At 50.2% G+C, this 18107-nt stretch overlaps 4 protein-coding genes across 4 annotated transcripts; 2 read left to right on the top strand and 2 right to left on the bottom strand.

The window, feature by feature from the left end:
- Window positions 1-5714: 5714 nt before the first annotated feature.
- On the bottom strand, window positions 5715-9264 carry B0H18DRAFT_1144321 (uncharacterized protein; the record flags this gene model as incomplete). The annotated part of the gene is made up of 6 exons (XM_048035677.1): window positions 5715-6371; window positions 6442-6541; window positions 6599-6852; window positions 7000-8024; window positions 8469-8640; window positions 8695-9264. The coding sequence occupies 6 exons, from the start codon at window positions 9262-9264 to the stop codon at window positions 5715-5717; spliced, it is 2778 nt and encodes a 925-aa protein (XP_047886629.1).
- Window positions 9265-9401: 137 nt separating this feature from the next.
- On the top strand, window positions 9402-11788 carry B0H18DRAFT_1087777 (P-loop containing nucleoside triphosphate hydrolase protein; the record flags this gene model as incomplete). The annotated part of the gene is made up of 7 exons (XM_048032204.1): window positions 9402-9461; window positions 9678-9920; window positions 9993-10079; window positions 10133-10825; window positions 10888-11341; window positions 11422-11710; window positions 11731-11788. 7 exons carry the CDS (start codon window positions 9402-9404, stop codon window positions 11786-11788), a joined length of 1884 nt encoding a protein of 627 aa, XP_047886628.1.
- Window positions 11789-15019: 3231 nt separating this feature from the next.
- B0H18DRAFT_959772 (uncharacterized protein) lies at window positions 15020-15837 on the bottom strand (the record flags this gene model as incomplete). The annotated part of the gene is made up of 6 exons (XM_048042863.1): window positions 15020-15143; window positions 15188-15242; window positions 15295-15332; window positions 15368-15444; window positions 15642-15715; window positions 15741-15837. 6 exons carry the CDS (start codon window positions 15835-15837, stop codon window positions 15020-15022), a joined length of 465 nt encoding a protein of 154 aa, XP_047886627.1.
- Window positions 15838-16581: 744 nt separating this feature from the next.
- On the top strand, window positions 16582-17386 carry B0H18DRAFT_959771 (uncharacterized protein; the record flags this gene model as incomplete). The annotated part of the gene is made up of 2 exons (XM_048042862.1): window positions 16582-16620; window positions 17078-17386. 2 exons carry the CDS (start codon window positions 16582-16584, stop codon window positions 17384-17386), a joined length of 348 nt encoding a protein of 115 aa, XP_047886626.1.
- Window positions 17387-18107: the final 721 nt, after the last annotated feature.

The raw sequence follows: 18107 nt of genomic DNA, 5'->3' as shown, positions 1-18107 counted from the left end.
AGTCAACGACTTGGACGGAGTAGAGGAGGACGTGTTCTGCGAGCCGGAGGAACCGGACTTCGCAGGCTGCGACATTTTGGAGTCGGACTTGGAGTCGGCTGACTTCTGGCCGGACTTGTGCGAGCTGGGGGATTCCCTAGACTGCTCAGCCTTGCGCTCCCAGTAACGATGGTCGAGCGCTTGGGCCAGGTTTTGGAGCTCCTCCAGAGTGGAGGGCTTCCCGACTTCGGAGATGCGGTCCTTCAGATGCGCCGGAAGACCTTTGTAGAACTGGTAGCAGAGGGCGGAAGTGCCCCAACGAACCTGTGTCGCGAGACAGCTGAAGTTGGTGATGTACTTCGCAATCCGTTGATTCTCGGACATGGACAGGTTTACGAGATCGTGCTCCGCTTGTCCGGTGGCGTCGTACGGACCGAAGTTGATTCGGAGTTCCTGCTGGAACTCCTCGTAGTCCGTCAGGAACAAGGGAGGGGTAGACGACACTTGCTCCAATAGGTACGGCTCGAACCATTGCAGAGCGGTACCCTTGAGATAGGAGACGGTGTACGTGACCTTCTTCTCGTCGGAGTCGAATGTCTGGGGGCGAGCTTTGAAAACGAGCTCCAGCTGGGTGAAGAACGACCGGAGTTTGGTCGAGTCCGAACCGTCGAACTGGTCCGGCTCCCGGACGTTGTTCCGCTCGCGCGAAGAGGGTTGCGTCGGAGCGGCAGACTGTCACTGGAGGGTGGTAGCCAGGAGCGAAATAGCTCCGGCGAGCTCGTGGTTGACATCCTGACCCGTTGGAGGCGGGTCACGACGAGGTGACGAACAGATGGAAGGAGGTAGCGGAACCAACTCCGGAAGAATTGGAGAACGATCTGGAATCGGTTGTGGAGGCCAGTTGATTGGCCCGCCCAGACTATAGACCGGGTTTGCTCCTCCTTCACGGAAGGCAGGATCCTCAAACGGATTGTGGCTGGTGCGACGGGAAGAAGGAACCGGAGAACGTGAAACAGTGTCCGGTGGGAGTATCACAGCGGTACCCCTAACTGTGGGCGTAACGGGTGCAGCTCGAGTGGGCGTAACCAGAGTCGGATTGTTGACCAACGGAACATTATAACGTCGGGCGGAGAACCCGCGGAAATTGTCGGTCATGTCGAGATCCCAAGAGTCAGTTCGAATATACTGTTAGGATCGTGCGCTTGAGACGAAGTCCGAGGTCAGAGTTACGAAGTCCGGAGTTTCGGAGCGCAGTGGAGTGAGGACTTGGCAAAGCTATTAACAATGCCCCTGGGAGAACTCGACGAGGTCCTCTATTTGGACTTGGACGGAGGTGGACTATGACGGAGTCCGGAGATAGAGTCGGAGGAAGGAGGAGGAGAAGACGAGAGCGAGAGAGAGAAGAGAGAAGCTAGACAGAGGTCGGACGGAAGTCCGGAGTTCAGACAGGAGTTCGGAGGAAAGGAATTCGGACTTGCTGGGGAGAGGGCCATAGCTGGCAGTACGATCCCTTTGGTAGGAGATATGTCAATTTATGAACAACTTCATGCTGCCCGCATCAGAAGTCATGGTTGGCAAGACTGCTAGTATATTGTCTATGCATAGAGTACTGACATATCTTCCACATTTTGCACTTCAGAGTAGCCTGCTAATTTATTAGGTTGTTGTAATATGAGGATCATAGCTTGCAATCATGAGCAACAGACATTATGGATCTGTTTCTTACTTGGTAAATTGCCAAGTTGCTTATCAATATGATCTGAATACTAATGAGCAGTGTTACTGGTTTGCATTGATAGTAACATAGAGCAAATAGCTTGGGAATGTTGCAAATCAGTAAGGAGAGCCTCTAGATCAACTAGAACTCAAGGAAGGGGAATCTGGGGGGTTGACTACAGTAACCACTACTCAGTTGGGACTTGCTGTCAGTGCTGTTGTACAAGTATTAGCCCTTGATCAGAGAAATTCTGATACCAAAGGATGTCTTTCAGTAGATTGTTAACAGTACTTCCCCAAGTCCAAACCAATCAACAGTGGAGGATGGAACCAATATACAGAGGAGAAGTATACCAGTAAGGAATTCTGAAAAAGGCCTGTCAAGAATTGATGTGTTATACAAGGAATACAACCAAAGAATGTGCAGTTTGCTCTCACCATAAGTGAACAGTTACCAAACACTGACCAGTAGTACAAAGCCATACTAAGGTATGTTACTGGATTGGAGCTCAGCTTCTGAGTCAATAGTAATGGGCTCATGTAGTACAATGTGAAGCAATGTATCACCATAGTAAGTGCCATCAAGACTGATAGAGTCATGGGCAGGATTGATCACTGATGAATTGAAGGTACACTGGCATAAGAGTACAGAAGCAAGTGGTAGATGAGATGTATGTTTGGACTTGCTCATAGGGATGCTCCTTTTGTGCATTCATGCACAGCCTTTTAGCTACATAAAATACTTGATAAAATACTACAAAATAGTAGAAGACTCAGTACACCACTTTCCAAGGCCATTCAAGATGCACAATAAGCTCACAGGCTCATTGTAAGGCAAGGGTAGATGTGCCAATAATTCTCACTGATCATCAAGGATGTGCTCTGTGATTCATGACACACCACTTGCATGTTGTCCTGAAACACTAGCACAGCCTTATGAACACTCAGAAATAGTGTACAGCTTGACAAGTCACCCATAGATTGCCTGCCAGCTGGGATAATATATCAATAGATAACATAGTCTGAGCTAATAGAACCCCAGTAATATCTTTCAAAGCATCTGGTCACAAGGGGTCTAAGGAGAGCACTAGAAACTTGGTAATAGTCCAGTCAGAACATACACCAATAGGTGCCACAAAGAATAACAATGTGGGAAAAAAAGATCACTTAAATCTGGTCAGAAGGCATTGTGAACCCCAAATGAAGTCCATTAAAAGAATCTAGAATAAAGATAACAAAGCCCAGGAGTGATAACAATTCCTGCTGCCTACCCTAGTCAAAGACCATATCTATGGAATTTCTTGTAAAAGAAAAGGGTTTTCAATGCCTTGTCCTAACAACAGACTGCATACTAAGACTTGCACATGGGCCTTTCCTGGGTATTCTAGTAATGCATACTATCAATGGTCATGCTCTCTGATCATAAGTCCAGGGATTTCTATATCTTCAGACATACTCCCACGATAATCACCAGTGTCATTTTCTGGCTGACTGTTCATTTTGTGTGCACATACAATGTATGGTACTATATTTGGATTAGACACTATATTTTTCATGTTGACATTCCTTGGGCATGGCAGATACCACCCAGGATCAACTGCCAAATGGTGTACTGGTAGGCACGCTGCCACAAATTTCCAATGCTGTTCAAATATCACACATGTTCACACCTGGGTCTAAAGTGTTATATTTCCACTTTCCATATAACATGAAAGGACCCAACATGAGTAGCTGATATTTTATCATCACATGTAAAAGGAAACAGTTGCAGCAAATGAGAGTACTCCCAAAGTCATATTGTTGACTAGAGATCCATAAAAGGACAGCCATATATTGGCTCAGAAGTCCATTGTAATATGGCCTCTTCACTGTTGCTTAGTAAGCAATGCAAGTCTGCATTATTTCCATGGCAACCATGACTTCTTCTGAGCCCAATCAGGAAGAAATCACAGCATACACTGCAATATGAGTGATAGTAGACATTGCACAAACAGACACCACTGTCAATACATTTTTGCCCATATGAACAAGCCAAGAGCTGCCTATTCTATCTTCACATACCAAGGGCCGTTGCATGAGAATAGGATGATGGTAGTGCATACAGACATTGAATATGCTCCAGGCAAAAATTATATGAGCAATTAACAACCAAGCATAGCACCATCATACTGTATAATTGGCACTGCTTCATATTGATACAATCAGTCAAAGACATGCTTATACTGGACTGGGACAATAGAGCTGCAGACATCAGGCTGTGAACTCTGCATGAGCACATCTGAGATGTACTGTCATGCATTGGCCTACAACAGTCAGCTGATTTTATCTCATTTCCTACCATTTATCTAGCATTGCAGAGACCATCAAAGCATTTGATCACCTATGTGTGGTGTCCCCACTTTATGACATTGCTAGCCTATAGACTTTCTAGCAACAGTAGTAGATGCACAACACAACTTGTACAATGTCTTTCTATCACTTTCTAGGATCAGTACAGTGTCATAAAGCTCTGTGAACCCATAATATTGATAGCTATGCCATTCACATGTGAGACAGAGCCAATATTATGAACATACTCAGCATTAACTATGGCCTTTGTGCCACAGGTGTTCACCATTTTCTGCATATGCATTGCCTGCCAATGGGTTTAGACATGAGCCAATCAATACTTATAGCAAGCAGTACAAGGTGAGTGGAATCATACAGAATATTCCCTTGTTTAATCCGCATTTTCTGAGCCCAGACACAGCAGATAACTCGGACTTTCCATTTTGAGAAGGTCAGGTACCACATATGGCAGGTTTCATTCAGGTCTCATATAGCCACACAATCCATAGGCAGTTGGCGAGCATCACAGGAAACACAAACAAAGTGAAAGAACCAGTGTGTACAGAGGAATATGTATTTTATTTTGCTTTGTGAATGGTGGGTGCCATGTTTATATGAATCCATGGGAAGGCATACTATGTACAGCCTCTCTGACATCATATACATGACTGGGAATATTCCCAACTGTTTTTTGGGAGACCATAGCACAGCAAATACAGTGTCACTAATGAGCTTGTGGCTTGCTTTCAAACTCAGCCCAATAGCCTGCCTTTGCAGGGCCTATTCAAGAGTTGAACTGAACAGAATAGCCTGGGATCCTGTCTGGAGCTGCCAGTCCCTGAGAATTCCAGGTGATAATGGTGCTTACAAGATGGACCAAGACTCATTGAAAGAGTGGCTTGTATCAGGCTATGCATGGGAAACTCTGCATTATTATATGTTTTCTGCCATATGGCCTCAACAGTCAACCCAATACAAATTCATAGTACTATCTAATTTTTCTCTTATTTTCCTGCTATTTATCCAGTCCTGCAGAGGCCATGCATGGCCAACTTCCCAAATGGGCAGGGGACTAACCATATATGGCAGTTTTGTATGTTTGATATCCTCCACCCCACATAGCCCATACATGTGGAACTGTCTTGTACAAGCATTTTGCTTATATCCCCAGTATCACTTGCCAAGGTCAGTACTCTGTGAAAAACAACAAGAACACCTAATCTGGCACCCTTGTCAGTACTCAAGGGGCATTCCATGAAGAAGCAATATTTTGGGAGTTTTCTGCATTTAATGGGGTTCTAGTAAGAGCTCAGTTAGTGTGGCTTGAAGCCATCAAAAAACTCGGCATGAAGAGCTGAGATTGAAAGATTACTTTAAAAGGTAACATTTGTCAGCATTCCAGCCAATGGGAGTGCTCCAAAATCCCTTTTGAGTGACCGGAGTCGTCGACAGGCCGGTAGGCTCGTTCCCAGCCGTTCTGGCGTAAGAAATTTCAAACTCAGTCGTGGCACTCCTCACGTTCGCCAGAACGGCTGGTCCAATTGGGCGCGCTTTACCTGAGTACCCCCGTGGGAAACGGGACTTAGAGAAATCGCGCACATCGTCTACTGAGCACAGAGCACCGAGAGCTCGTCCAGCGGCCCAAGTCGCTGTCCGTACGGAGGAAAGTGGTTTTATTTTGCATAATAGTATCAGGAACCAAACTCGAAGTCGCCAACACGGTCAGGATCGAGTGCTACATCGCCCGCGGTGTCAAGCGAGAACATGATGTCCTGGGGCTGTGCGTCTTCTTCTTCCTCTTCATCGCTATCCTCGTCGTTGTCGTCTTCTTCGATGTCACTATCTCTGTTCTCGTCGCCGCGTTGCATGCCATCCAGCGCACCACCACGAAGCTCCGAGCTGCTCGGCACTGCTCGACCTACATCGCTCGGCCCAGCAGTCCGTGAAACAGTCTCCGAGGCCAGACTCGACGCGACTGTCTGACCCGGATACTTGCCGCCCACAAGAGGCGTGGTCCGACAGCGGGCTTGGAGCTTGGAAAAGGTCTGATTGAAGTCTTCGAGTGGCCCTTCAAGATTCTCTAGCCCAAGTGTCAATGCGTCGGGGACGACAGGTCGATCATCGTCAATTGTGCGGCCGGGAATGACCTCGTAAACACGATGGTGCCGCAAGGAATTCATGAGTATGTCGATATCCTTCTTGATGCTCGGACTTGTGTGCTTTGACCCTAGCTTTGCACCGAGGGACGCATTCATTTGTGTAGATAGGCGGCGAAGGATGTCGATACACGGTGAGATCATCGCAAGCCATTCCCAAGATGCGTTGCTCCCGTGCGCCCTATAAATCGTCTGTTAGACGGTGAGTCGTGTCACAACAGTCAGCTCTTCGTGCTCTCATGCCTAGCTTTGTAAAACTCACCTTAATCCAGAAATTCATATGCTCCTGCAAGAGGTCGACTTCGACCCACGAATCTGGTTTGCCCGTCGGGTTCACGAGCCAGTTGTTCAAGACAATTTTCCTGGGCAGCATATCTGATCAGGTGAGTGACTGTGATTGATGAGGTCGATAGACGCACCGTAGTCCCTCCGGCCAGACGTGAGTTAAGTTGTGTATCAAGAATAATACCTCCTGAGCATACTTTGTTCGTCCAGATCCGCGATAGATCAACGCCAACGCCTTGAGTATTAACACTATGCGTCCCGATACACCCATTTTGATTGCATTTGTCAAGGCACGCAGAACTAGAGAATCACGCATGAAGAGCAATGCATTCTCGTACACCATATCACCTTCCCTCGGTATGTGCTGTTCAGCCTCGTGGTTATTTGGCTGACCGCTTGCTGTCGCCGCCTCTGTCACAGTACTACGACGGACACCTTCACCTGACGAGGATGGCTCGTTGCTGGACCCACCCTCAACAGCCTCGGTGGCCATGCGACGTGCTTCGGCCGCACGAGCCGTGCGTAGGCGGCCCACTGTACGGCCGTCTGTGTAGTGGTCGACGATCTCGGCTGTGTGTTCCTGGAGCCGCGTCCATGACACATGCGTCGCGTAGTCATCGAGAGACTCGCATGCACTGACTGCCTCTAGGCATACGAGGACCCGTGCATACAACGAGACGTAGATGAGATCTTGACAGACGCGGAAGGGTGGGAGGCTTGTGAGGGTGATCGGCTTGCGGTCGAGTACAGTGTTGTGGAAGGCCAGTGAACCGGGGTTACGATGACTCGTGGTCTTGCCGTAGTGTAGCTCCATAACACCATGTGAGCCTGCCATCTTATAGTGGAACAGTCCAGGCATTGTGACAGCCCAGAGGTAAGAGTTCGTGAAGTTGTCATGGCCAGCACGATTCTTCGCGAGTGAACGAAGACGTGCAATGGATAGCTGGTCGCCAGCAATGACCCGGACAACATCACCAAAACCGTCTGCCCCCATGTCCTGCCCCAGTTCTGCAAGGATAGTCTTCGTCAGGTCTGCATTGCCAACGATGGTCGATTCGTCGATCTTCATGGATGGCAGTGGAAAGATTCGGGTCTGATGAAGAGGGATGCGCGTCTCAAGCAGTGGGCCAAAGCCCTCGACATCCTTCGTGAAGCGTGAAAAATTGTCACCGCCGTGTGTCACGATGATTTGGAGAACAGTGTGTTGGAGAATCCTTTTGAAGTCGAGGCTCTCCTGAGGCGTGAAGAGCACATCATTACGACCGAGTGGCGGCGCATTGACAATCCCTGCCATGAGGTCCGCACACTGCATGGCATCTTCAGTCGCACCGTATAGCTCAAATGCCGTGGCGCATGTGCCGTTCTCCTGTGTGTCCTTTCGACCAATCGTCTGCTCAGCGACGCGGAAGACCATGTTGATATTGTCGTATACAAACGCGACGAGACGTGTCGATGCGTTAGCACGTGCAGCGCGTCGACACGCATCCGAGAGGCGCTTGAGAATGCCCTCGACTCGCTTCTTCTTCACCGTATTCTTGGAGTTGTCCTTCCCGCCATCTTCTTGCTGGCCACTACCTCGACTCTCAGCACGAAGGTCATCAAGGGCGGCCAGGATTTCGGCACCTCTATCTCCTTGCTCAGTACCTCGAAGCTCATCGACCTGGGCCCAGAGAAGATCGTCCGAGTTTGCAGGTGACGGCTCTTGCGCGTGAATCGGAGAGGGTCTATGCGATGGTGGATTGTGAAGGGGTGGTGGATCTAGTGGATCGACGGGTCCGTCGGGTGGATTGATGAGACCGCCTGGTGGAACAGTTGTATGAGGTTGCCTCGGAAGAGTCGATGGTGCAGGGGAATCGGGTTCTGGATTTGAAGGGCGCGGGCGGTTAGGTGAGTCGTCATTGTCACTGTCCGATAGCTCGGATTCTGAGCTTTCTGTGTCGCTAGCAGGTGTAGTCTCTGACTGTGCAAGTTCCGTGGGATCCTCCGGGTCCAGGGTGTCATCACCGAGGTTTCCGGTGAGGGTATTGTAGCTACTGCACAACCCAAGATGTGACAGCAGCTCGATCATCTGGCGTTTCGCCCCCAAAGTGTACGCGTACAGCCCAAAGACATTGCGCGCGTAGTTATTCTTCTGACTGCGTGCACTGAGACAGATGAGTGCGCTCGTGGTGAGATACTAAAGCCGATTGTGAGTACACATCCGGCGTGCTGAGCTTCAGTATGTACTCACATTTTGGTGCCGTTGCAGACTCGTCGCGGTGCTCTTTTGTTTCTGCCTTGTGGATGTACTGAAGGCGGACAACAGATCCATCATCAATGGACAAATAAACTCGAGATCTCCGGCTAATGCCTCGAGGCTGAAGTCCAATGCAAAGTGTTCGTTGATCTCCTTTTTTTCGGTACGCAGGAAGCCGTCCTTGCACACTGCATGACCTTCGCGAGCTACCAGTCGAGCGATGTATGCAGAGGCCCACTCGCGAACGGTCTCTCTTCCTGTTGCGCTATTTTGCGAAGAGACCCACATATCCAGCACCTCGACAACACCGACTCGGTCCCGGAATAGACCCCAGTACCTTTCCTTTCCGCGATAACCACTGGGGTCAGACATGAGGCGAAGGAGTTCAATAAAAGGTACGTTCGCCTCCTCGAGTATTGCAAGGGCCTGTTCGCATGCGGCTTGACAGATTGCTGAACGCTCCTGTTCTGCAGCTTCTTCCTCGAGGCGACGAGCCCGATCACGATCAGCTTTGTCCTTGCGACGACAATCTGCAACAGTTCGTGCAGGGGACTTGGGGAGCATGGACGTGTCCGAGATGACATGGTCGCTTGATGCAGGGATTTGATAGAGTGCAGAGAATAGAGAGGGCAAAGGGGCCCGGGGCTCGTCGACATCCGATGATAGTTCCGTGAGTGGTGAAGACCGGGGCAGTGGACTGAATGGATGTACTTGATCCTGTGACATTGTGCAGACCACTCGGCGGACGACCTAGTGTCGAAGTGAGAGAGGGTGAGCAGCGATTGGAGTTGAGTTCATGACCGACAACACTCGAAGGGCTGACAGGCGCGCAGTTGATCGCGGCTTGCCTGTCGATCACTCTCGCTTTTCACTACACTCACTGCACTGAGAACTCCATGGCTCGCGGACCTGCGAAGTATGCCTATAAATTACGCCGCCCTAGTAGGAAAACTCTACAACAGCACCAACAACAAAAGCTCACCGCAGAGGAGGTGAAGGAGCTCGCCCGGCTCATGCAGACACGGTTTCGCTGGAGCAGTGAGCCGCTATTTTTCCAACTCGAAGGCGTAAAGGCGCAGCTCGAAGGCGTTGATGCCATTATTCAAGCCCCAACCGGCTCCGGGAAAACAGCCATTGCTGCAGGCCCTCATCTCTGGCCGACCAACGAAGGGAAGACGACCATTATGGTCTGTCCGCTACTGGCTTTGGAGGAAGAAATGGTATGTCGAGACTCGAGTTGGTCCTCATGCCCAACTTGAATGTGAACATGTACACTTATTTCTGCTCACTAGGTCGAGACATTCAAGACCGAGTTTGGCCTGACTGCCATTGCTGTCAACGGTCAGAACACACTTTCACAGAATCGACAGATTATGCAGGTAAACACCATTTACGATCTGCGCCCTCGGGGTCATGTTGACTCTATGTATAGGAAATTCTGCAGGGTCAATATCGCATCATCTTGATCTCGCCCGAAATGCTCCAGTCAAGCACGTTCAAGGACCGCATTCTACGGAACACCCGATTCATGCGCCGAGTCATCAGCATTGTTGTTGACGAAGCACACTGTCTGTCCCACTGGGGAGCAGACTTCCGTAAGAAATATGCGAGCCTCGGAACTGTACGAGTGTTCCTTGCACCGGGTACACCTATCATTGCTGTAACGGCAACGCTGACCGCGCGTGTCCGCCGTGATCTTCATAACAAGCTCCACTTCCCCAAGACTGGCAGCCAGTTTGTCAATGCCGGAAATGATCGCCCCAATGTCTCGATCGTTGTTCGCGCATGTGAGCACCCTCAAAACACGCTTGCTGATTTAGACTTCGTGCTACCAGAGAAGATCGAGACAGCAAATGACATCCCAAAGACATATCTCTACGTCGACAACATTGATACTGGTAACGACATCATCGATCACCTCGGGACTCTCCTTCGACAGCGCAACCCTGCCTTGTACGAATTGGGTGTCATCCGCCCTTTCAATGCTACGATGTCCGCTGGATACCGCACGCATGCCATGGCGGCCTTCCGCAACAATCATGAATACAGCAGTGCGGACGTCACTGCAGATAACCTGAAGATCGGTCCGATCCGTATTCTGGTGTGTACGGACGCTGCTGGGATGGTAAGCGAGATTCCATTGCAGTGCCATGACACGGTAGTTTACTCACGTCATGGTCATCCCAGGGATGCAATGTTCCTGACGTAGATGTCGTCGTGCAATGGAAGCTGCCTGCCACCTTGTCAAATTTCATCCAGCGAGCTGGACGTGCCGCACGCGCGCGTAATAGGACCGGGATTGCGATCCTCCTTGTGGAGCGGTCGGCTTATTCAATCAACTTAGCATCGACATCGCCGACCCACGAATCCAACTCGACCACAAAACCATCCACCAAACGCCACAGACGCAAAGCTCGCGGACCTCCGAAGGACAGTCGCGAGAAGACACCAAAAGACTACGCCAAGCGACATGGCGTCAATCGCGGAGGTAGTGCGGGTGTTGCTGGGGACAATACCCTCGACCCGGCGGACCACCCGAAGCTTGACCACGACACTGACGATGAAGGTCTTCTCGCTTTTGTACAAAGCACTCAGTGTCGTCGGAAAGTCTGGAGGTCCATCTATGAGTGCCCAGCATCTGGTAAAGTGCCGAAATCATACTCACCAGACATGAAATCGAGCTGACCCACTGTTCATCAGAGCGCAACCCATCTTCCGAAGTCCCATGTTGCGATGTATGCCACCCATCACTATTGAATCGAGCACGCCCGCCTCTCTTGGGCCAACTTGCCCAGAAGAATGCAAAACAGAAAGTAGGTCTCCCCGACCCTGCCACGCAGACCGCCCTCGAAGACTGGCGCGAGAGGAAGCTTGAGGAAGATCACACACATGCACTGTTTGGTGCCACTGCGATCCTCAGCGACACACGGGTCGAACGCCTGGCCTCTGTCGGACCCATCACGCGTGCCGTGGCTGCAGCAATGCTCAAGACGTGGCTATGGCGTGACAGGTATGAGGCCGAATTGACAGATCTCCTGCTGTCGCTGCCTATCCGTTCGATTCCAAAGGCCAAGAAGGCCGCGAGTAGGAATGATGGCACGAAGAAAGCATCCGCTCGCAAGGGCCATGCGGGTAAACGTGGCAACACCGATGACACCAATGTTACCGAGGACGGACATGAGCCTCTTCACTCACACAAACGCGCACGGCACACTGATTCCAACAAGCCGTCTGAGGTACGTCGAGGCCTGACTGCTACTAGTAGCTGGACATTACACTCGCTGCTCGCATTGACACACATTGAATAGACATCGGAATCTTTGGGTAGCCTTATAGGGACCTCACAGAATGTCGTCTCCGTACACACGCACACGCCAACTACCCAGTCGAGCAGCGCGGGTCCATCTCAGGGAGTGCCCTACCCATCTGTAACCCCGTCACCGTTTTCATTCTTACCACCATCGCCTTTTCCATCTCTACCGCCTTCACGGTACCCATCTGTACCCCCGTCGCCACACCCGTCTCTACCGCCCTCACCGTTCCCGCCTGTACCGTTCTCGCCATACCCATCTCTACCACCATCACCGTTCCCGTCCCTATCTCATGCGCCCGGGCCATTGCTGCCGTCATTTCCCTTCCATGCCAGCATACCGAATCCACACGACCTGGCCACTCACCAGGTGCAGTACCATCCCCACCCACTGCCGATAACACCATACCGTCAATGGCCATCGCCGCAACCTGACCCATACAGTCTTCAGGCTGGGCCGAGCTCGACGTCCCAGCATGGCGGCGCGACTGCATCGCACGCGGAAATCTTCAGCACCCAACTTACCTCTGATAACTATCTTGCATTCCAAGCTACCAGGGGTCGAGGTCGCGGTCGCGGTCGCGGACGGGCACACGCGCGCGGCGCAGGAACGGCAGGGCGAGGCAGAGGGCTCGGAGGAGGCGGTGAATGACGACTGGGCTTGTATGCTGCCATGGACTGATGTCCATTGATACGAGAATGTATTCTGGCAATTACAATGTCATATGTGCATGGGATGGCGAATGCGACAACTCGCGAGCGCAGTACTTGCTGCTGAGGGCGGCAGAGCACAATCCGCGATATCTCTAAGTCCCGGGCGCTACGGGGGTACTGGGGTAAACGGCGTCCAATTGCACCAGTCGTTAGAGGCCCCCACCTCCTTTTCGCACTCCGATTCCTTTCCTGGCTTTTATTGTTTCCAAAAGAGGAGTGCCGGAAAAGGTGGTGGCGGGACTCAACGACTGGCTTGCGAGTCTAACAGGCCGGAATTCCGGCCTGTCGACGACTCCGCTTCGGCAACGGGCGCTTAATTGAGCGCTTAGTAAGCGATGTAAGTGCATGCTGGTACTGGAGCACAATTCACTTGTTTTGGGGTCAAGAAAATGCGGATTAATCAGAACATATTCCAGGATATATGTGGAGCATCCCTGAGCATATTTACAAGTGGAGAGGATTGCCCTATATGCTCATTCAGTGCTGAGACATCAAAACATGCATGTTATTACCATTTTTCCCCACCAATAGCTGTGCTGTGCAACTTCCAGACACATCCATGCATTGTAAACTATGCACATATCCATACAGGTCATAGGCAATGTGTTTCAGAGACAACAAGCCATTCATATCTGCACAGTCACTTGTGATTCTCTAAATGTTGTCCTTTGTTCTTCATTCCTCCAATGTATGATTAACCCTTGAAATGATGGGCTATCAAATGAGTTTATCATCTCTATAACCTCTATAAGAGTTGATTAGATTTCAGTCAGTGTATCCCAGTCAAATGCCACATTCATGCATGTGTTTCTCTGTTTCCTGAATTTCAAACAACTGGGCAAGTCATACTAGTGATATATTGTGGGGGCCTCCATACAAGATGAATTGCCTTCATAAACAAGGCAATACAGATGAGTCTGATTACACATAATATTCCCTGATTTTCTGCATTTTGTGAGCCCAGACTGAGCAGGTTAAGCAAAATTACCATTTTAGGAAGGTCAGCTACCCTATTTAGCAGGTTTGAGATGTCAGAGAATCTGTGGGCAGCATATAGGCTTCAAAAGAGAGACTTTTGAGGTGAAAAGGGATGCACTCATGTGCACAGAGGCATTTGCATGTTTTTTTGTTTTGTGAATTGTGCCGTGACCAGTGAAGGTAATGGGCAAGTCACAGCAGCTATAGACTCTATGACATCATACCTATCACAGAGATTATTTTGGGAATTTTCCGCATTTTAGTGAGGCCACAGTACAGCAGGTACAGTGCCACTAAGGAGCCTGTGGCTGAGATTCAAACTCAGCTCAAAACCTCGGCAGCCTGCCTGATTAGGGCAGAAAAGGGCTTGTTGCACCAATCAGAGCAGCTCGGCATCCCTCTCGTGCCGTTCGGAGGTGCAACCGTGCCAAATTTCCGCACGGTTGCACCTCCGAACGGCATCTGGGCGCTTGGTGGGCGCTTAGTAAGCGATGTAGGTGCGGACTGTTACTGTGCTTAAGAGAGTTTGTTTAGACTCAGAAAAAAGCGGAAAATTGAGACAATATTCAAAATGATCCAGGCAATGTGAATAAAGCTGTATATGGCATGGGTTTGACATCAGATAAGATACCATCCTCAATAACCTGGTAAGATGGTTGGTTGCTGTGGCCCCAGTTCATATAGCCTGCCACACCACTCTAGGAACTATTCATTTAGTGGACATTGCCATAAGATGATAGTGTAAGTACACATTCAGGTATGTATCCCTAGATTGTGTCTGTGAGCAAGACAAAGCCAGCAGTGGATGCATAATTACCATATGGAGTATGTGACCTTCCCAAAGAGGAATCATACACAAACAGGGGCATGTAGGGCTCAGAAAAATGCAGAAAATCTATGAAATATACAGACACATCAAAGACAAGTGTATGATTGCCTTGAGCTGCAATGGTTACCATTACATTGTATGCAAGGGCCATAAGATGGCAAAAGATGCTCAGATTACCCAGTATACATCAGGAAAAAAGAGAATTGCCACATGATACCATGTAGCCTACATAGTGTCCATAGCCCCTAATGCATACCCCCCTTTATATTGTACACGATAGCTCTGGCATCTGGCCATATAGCACCCCATAGCATCCTGTAGCACCATGCCTGGACTCCATAGTCCATCATAATCGGGCCATAGCACACCATACTTGGGCAATAGACAGTCGTAGATACACTGCAGATTTTGATGCAACTACTACAGTTCACAATGGGCACAACGAGATTTCGTAAATGAGATGTTATTATTCAAGATTCTAGTACATATCACACTGTATGCAATACACTACGGGTAAACATAATACTAATGGTGTCGTCGGCACGCGCAACGTCCAGAGCAGTGAGACCCCTCTCGGCTGGCCTCAACCCCAACACTTGCTGATGTTGAGACCTACTATGCAGGTAAGCAACATGAACGCAGACACGAGAACGCACCAGCAATATCTGGCATGATCATTCATTGTGGATGGGTGAAGACGCAGGACCCCCGCTGCTCGATGACATATCAGCATAAATCACTGATTACGGATGAACAATCTTACCATCCAAATATGTATCAGTTATTGACTGCGCGAAACAACTGACATCACGAAGTTAGTGCATGTAGTCACTCACAATGTAACAGACTCATCTTTTGGGCGTGTGCAAGCGAGGACCGAGGTCGTACAGTACACTCCTCGCCGCTGTACTGTCTGTACAATACACGAGGGTGTTCCATAGTCTACACATCAGATAAGACTAATATTAGTGAAAACGTAACTGCAAACTGACCGACGTGTTGTTGAGCGCGTTCGCTGTTGTACGAGGGCTTGGATACACCCTACCCAATCTCCTCCTGCTAGTTATGCTTTAACCACATGGCGAAGCCGCCTCAAGTAGGTTTACTCACAAAGTTCTTGCTGTTGCGTTGGTATCTTCCGAGCTCGTCAGGAATGACGAGTCGACGACCACGTTGCTGGCTTGCTGGCATTGTGCGATAGCATCTCACTGTGACCATTCAGCATGTTGTTGGCACTGTTGGGTGAGGTGGTATAGCATTGATACACGGTAAAGCGATAGGAAATGAGACGTGGGCTGAGAGGCATTGCAGTGCAGAGGTGGTAGGAGGAGAGGACACGTCACGCACTTGATGCCCGAGCAGAGTGGGAGACAAGTGCCTGCCTCGGTGTTTCCCGACGACGCGCGTTTTTGTTCCAAGTCGACACCTTGAGTTTGAAGTCGTACTCTCGACCTCTATTTCTTTGCGCACTCGCTGTCAAGATGCTCACAGCCCTTTCAGGAAGTCTGGCGGTCTCTCTTCAGCCGCGCATGCCTCTGTGCCACGCAATCTGGCCACGCAAACTCGGACGAACAGGACGGGCGTGCCAACCGAGCGACAAGACCAGCCTAAACACGACGAGCTCGGGACAAGGAGCTGAGGGCAAGGCAAAGGACGAGGAGGGGGGATGCTGGGGCGGGGTCAAGAAGGCGAGCACAAAGGCTCGAGAGTGAGAGGTACGCACTTGTTGAACGTGTCTACTGCTGCCAGTGCGTGTATAAAACGCTTGCGTCCCCGGTAGTGCCGACTACCAACGACGCGACGTGTCGGCGTTCTGATTAGCCCAGGATGCAGCTCGTGTCCTTGCTGTCCTGTTCATGTTGTCACCACGTATCGACATCCGGCGAGCGACTGCTGAAGAGACGATCAAACGAAGACACCGCATTTGACTTTCGGGCGACTAGGACTATACTGCCCGGATGCTTTGCTCGCGTTATCGGGTTCTGCTCGCTCTGTATCATGCGCCTATCTGGTTACTGACTGCCTGTATGCGCAGGCATATCAGCTCGTCATGGCCGATCGGCCACTCACCGGCGTACCTGTTCGCCTGGTCATCCACATCGACCTTCTGCACAGGCGTCCATTCACTCGCCCGCTGGCATCTGTTCACTCGCTCTGCCCATCTACCGACTCGCCTATCCCCTTTCCCACTCATCCGGACGCCCGCCTGTCTCTTTGTTCGCTCACTCGGCACTCATCCGTCTCGCGCTTGCTCTCCTGTTGACTTGCTTGCCCGCTCACTCACACACCCGCTCGCTCGCGCTTCTAGCGCCTTGTCCGTCCACTTGCTCATGTGTCCACCCACTCGTCCGCTCACTTGTTCCTTCGCGCGTCCACTCCTCGCCCGCCCACTTTTCGTCCACCCGGCATCGGCTTCTCGCGCACTCCAAGTCACCCGCGCAGAGCCCATACCCGCGGATACGAAGCAAGAGCAGGAACGGCAGGTGTCAGGACGCCCGCGGGGGATGCGTTACACGTAGATCAGGGTCCCGCACACGTCGCAACAGACTTGCAAATACATCGGCAAGCGTACGATGAAGGGCGCCCACTTCGACACCGCCTTCATCGTCGATCCAGAGCTTGCGATCGATGGCCGCTGTCAAGACCCGGTTTACCTAGTCTCTCGGTCAACGCGCGGCGGGAAGCCTAATGCAAGCATCGTTAGTGTTGACAAGATTCGCCGTGCTTGTCATCCGGTCCCGAAGTATGACAGGGCAGTAGACAGACGACTTACGAAGGATAACGCGCTCGATACTGCGACCGACTTATGTGTGAACTTGTACATATCCGTAGACCATAGGACATTACCAGAATAACAGTACACAATTACAAGTCGCTCGGATTAGTCAAGTAATATTGACACACGACTGTCACGAACCTCTGGGCACTACTTCAAGTTCGACATAGTGAATTAAGTTATGATGAACTACTGATGTCTATTGCAGAAGCTGTTACTATCATATCTTCAATTGACGAGTACATACAATGAATGACTACAACAACCAGGCTAACTGCTACTGTGGCGCTCGCACGCGCCTAGGCATGCAATGGCGGGCTATGGCTTGCACTGTTGCGGTCACCTGAATCTATACCGGCTCTGAGTGCCTATATTGGCTATGTTGTTGTGAGTGGGTGCAATGGGCCCAGAATTTTTTTCCTGATGTAGTCCTTGTTACCTGTATTATTGAAGCTACTGAGTAGTCCACAGTGTCTGAACTACACATATACATTGCAGTGTACATATAGATCATATTTGAGTCATAAACAAGCAGATTGAATCTGCAGAGGCACATGTGCATTTTTTGCTTTGCATTTCCTGGGTTAGCCAGCCACTGTATACACTGAATAGAATTTCTGTATACTCTCTGAATGAAGGGCTATCAGATGAGCATACTATGTATACTATGATTTGTTACTGGCTGAGCTATATAGGCCCTACAGTGTGTGAGCGCTTGGAGCAATGACCCACCAAGCTGCCAGTCACATGATATGTTTACCAATTTCCTTATTGGGGGAACTGCTAAGGCGTTTCATGGG

Source organism: Fomitopsis serialis, assembly GCF_022376445.1.
Source record: "Fomitopsis serialis strain Sig1Antser10 chromosome Unknown B0H18scaffold_156, whole genome shotgun sequence".
NCBI classification, from domain to species: Eukaryota; Fungi; Basidiomycota; class Agaricomycetes; order Polyporales; family Fomitopsidaceae; genus Fomitopsis; species Fomitopsis serialis.
The sequence above is the reverse complement of the archived record's forward strand: the minus strand, read 5'-3'. Positions and strand labels throughout refer to the sequence as shown.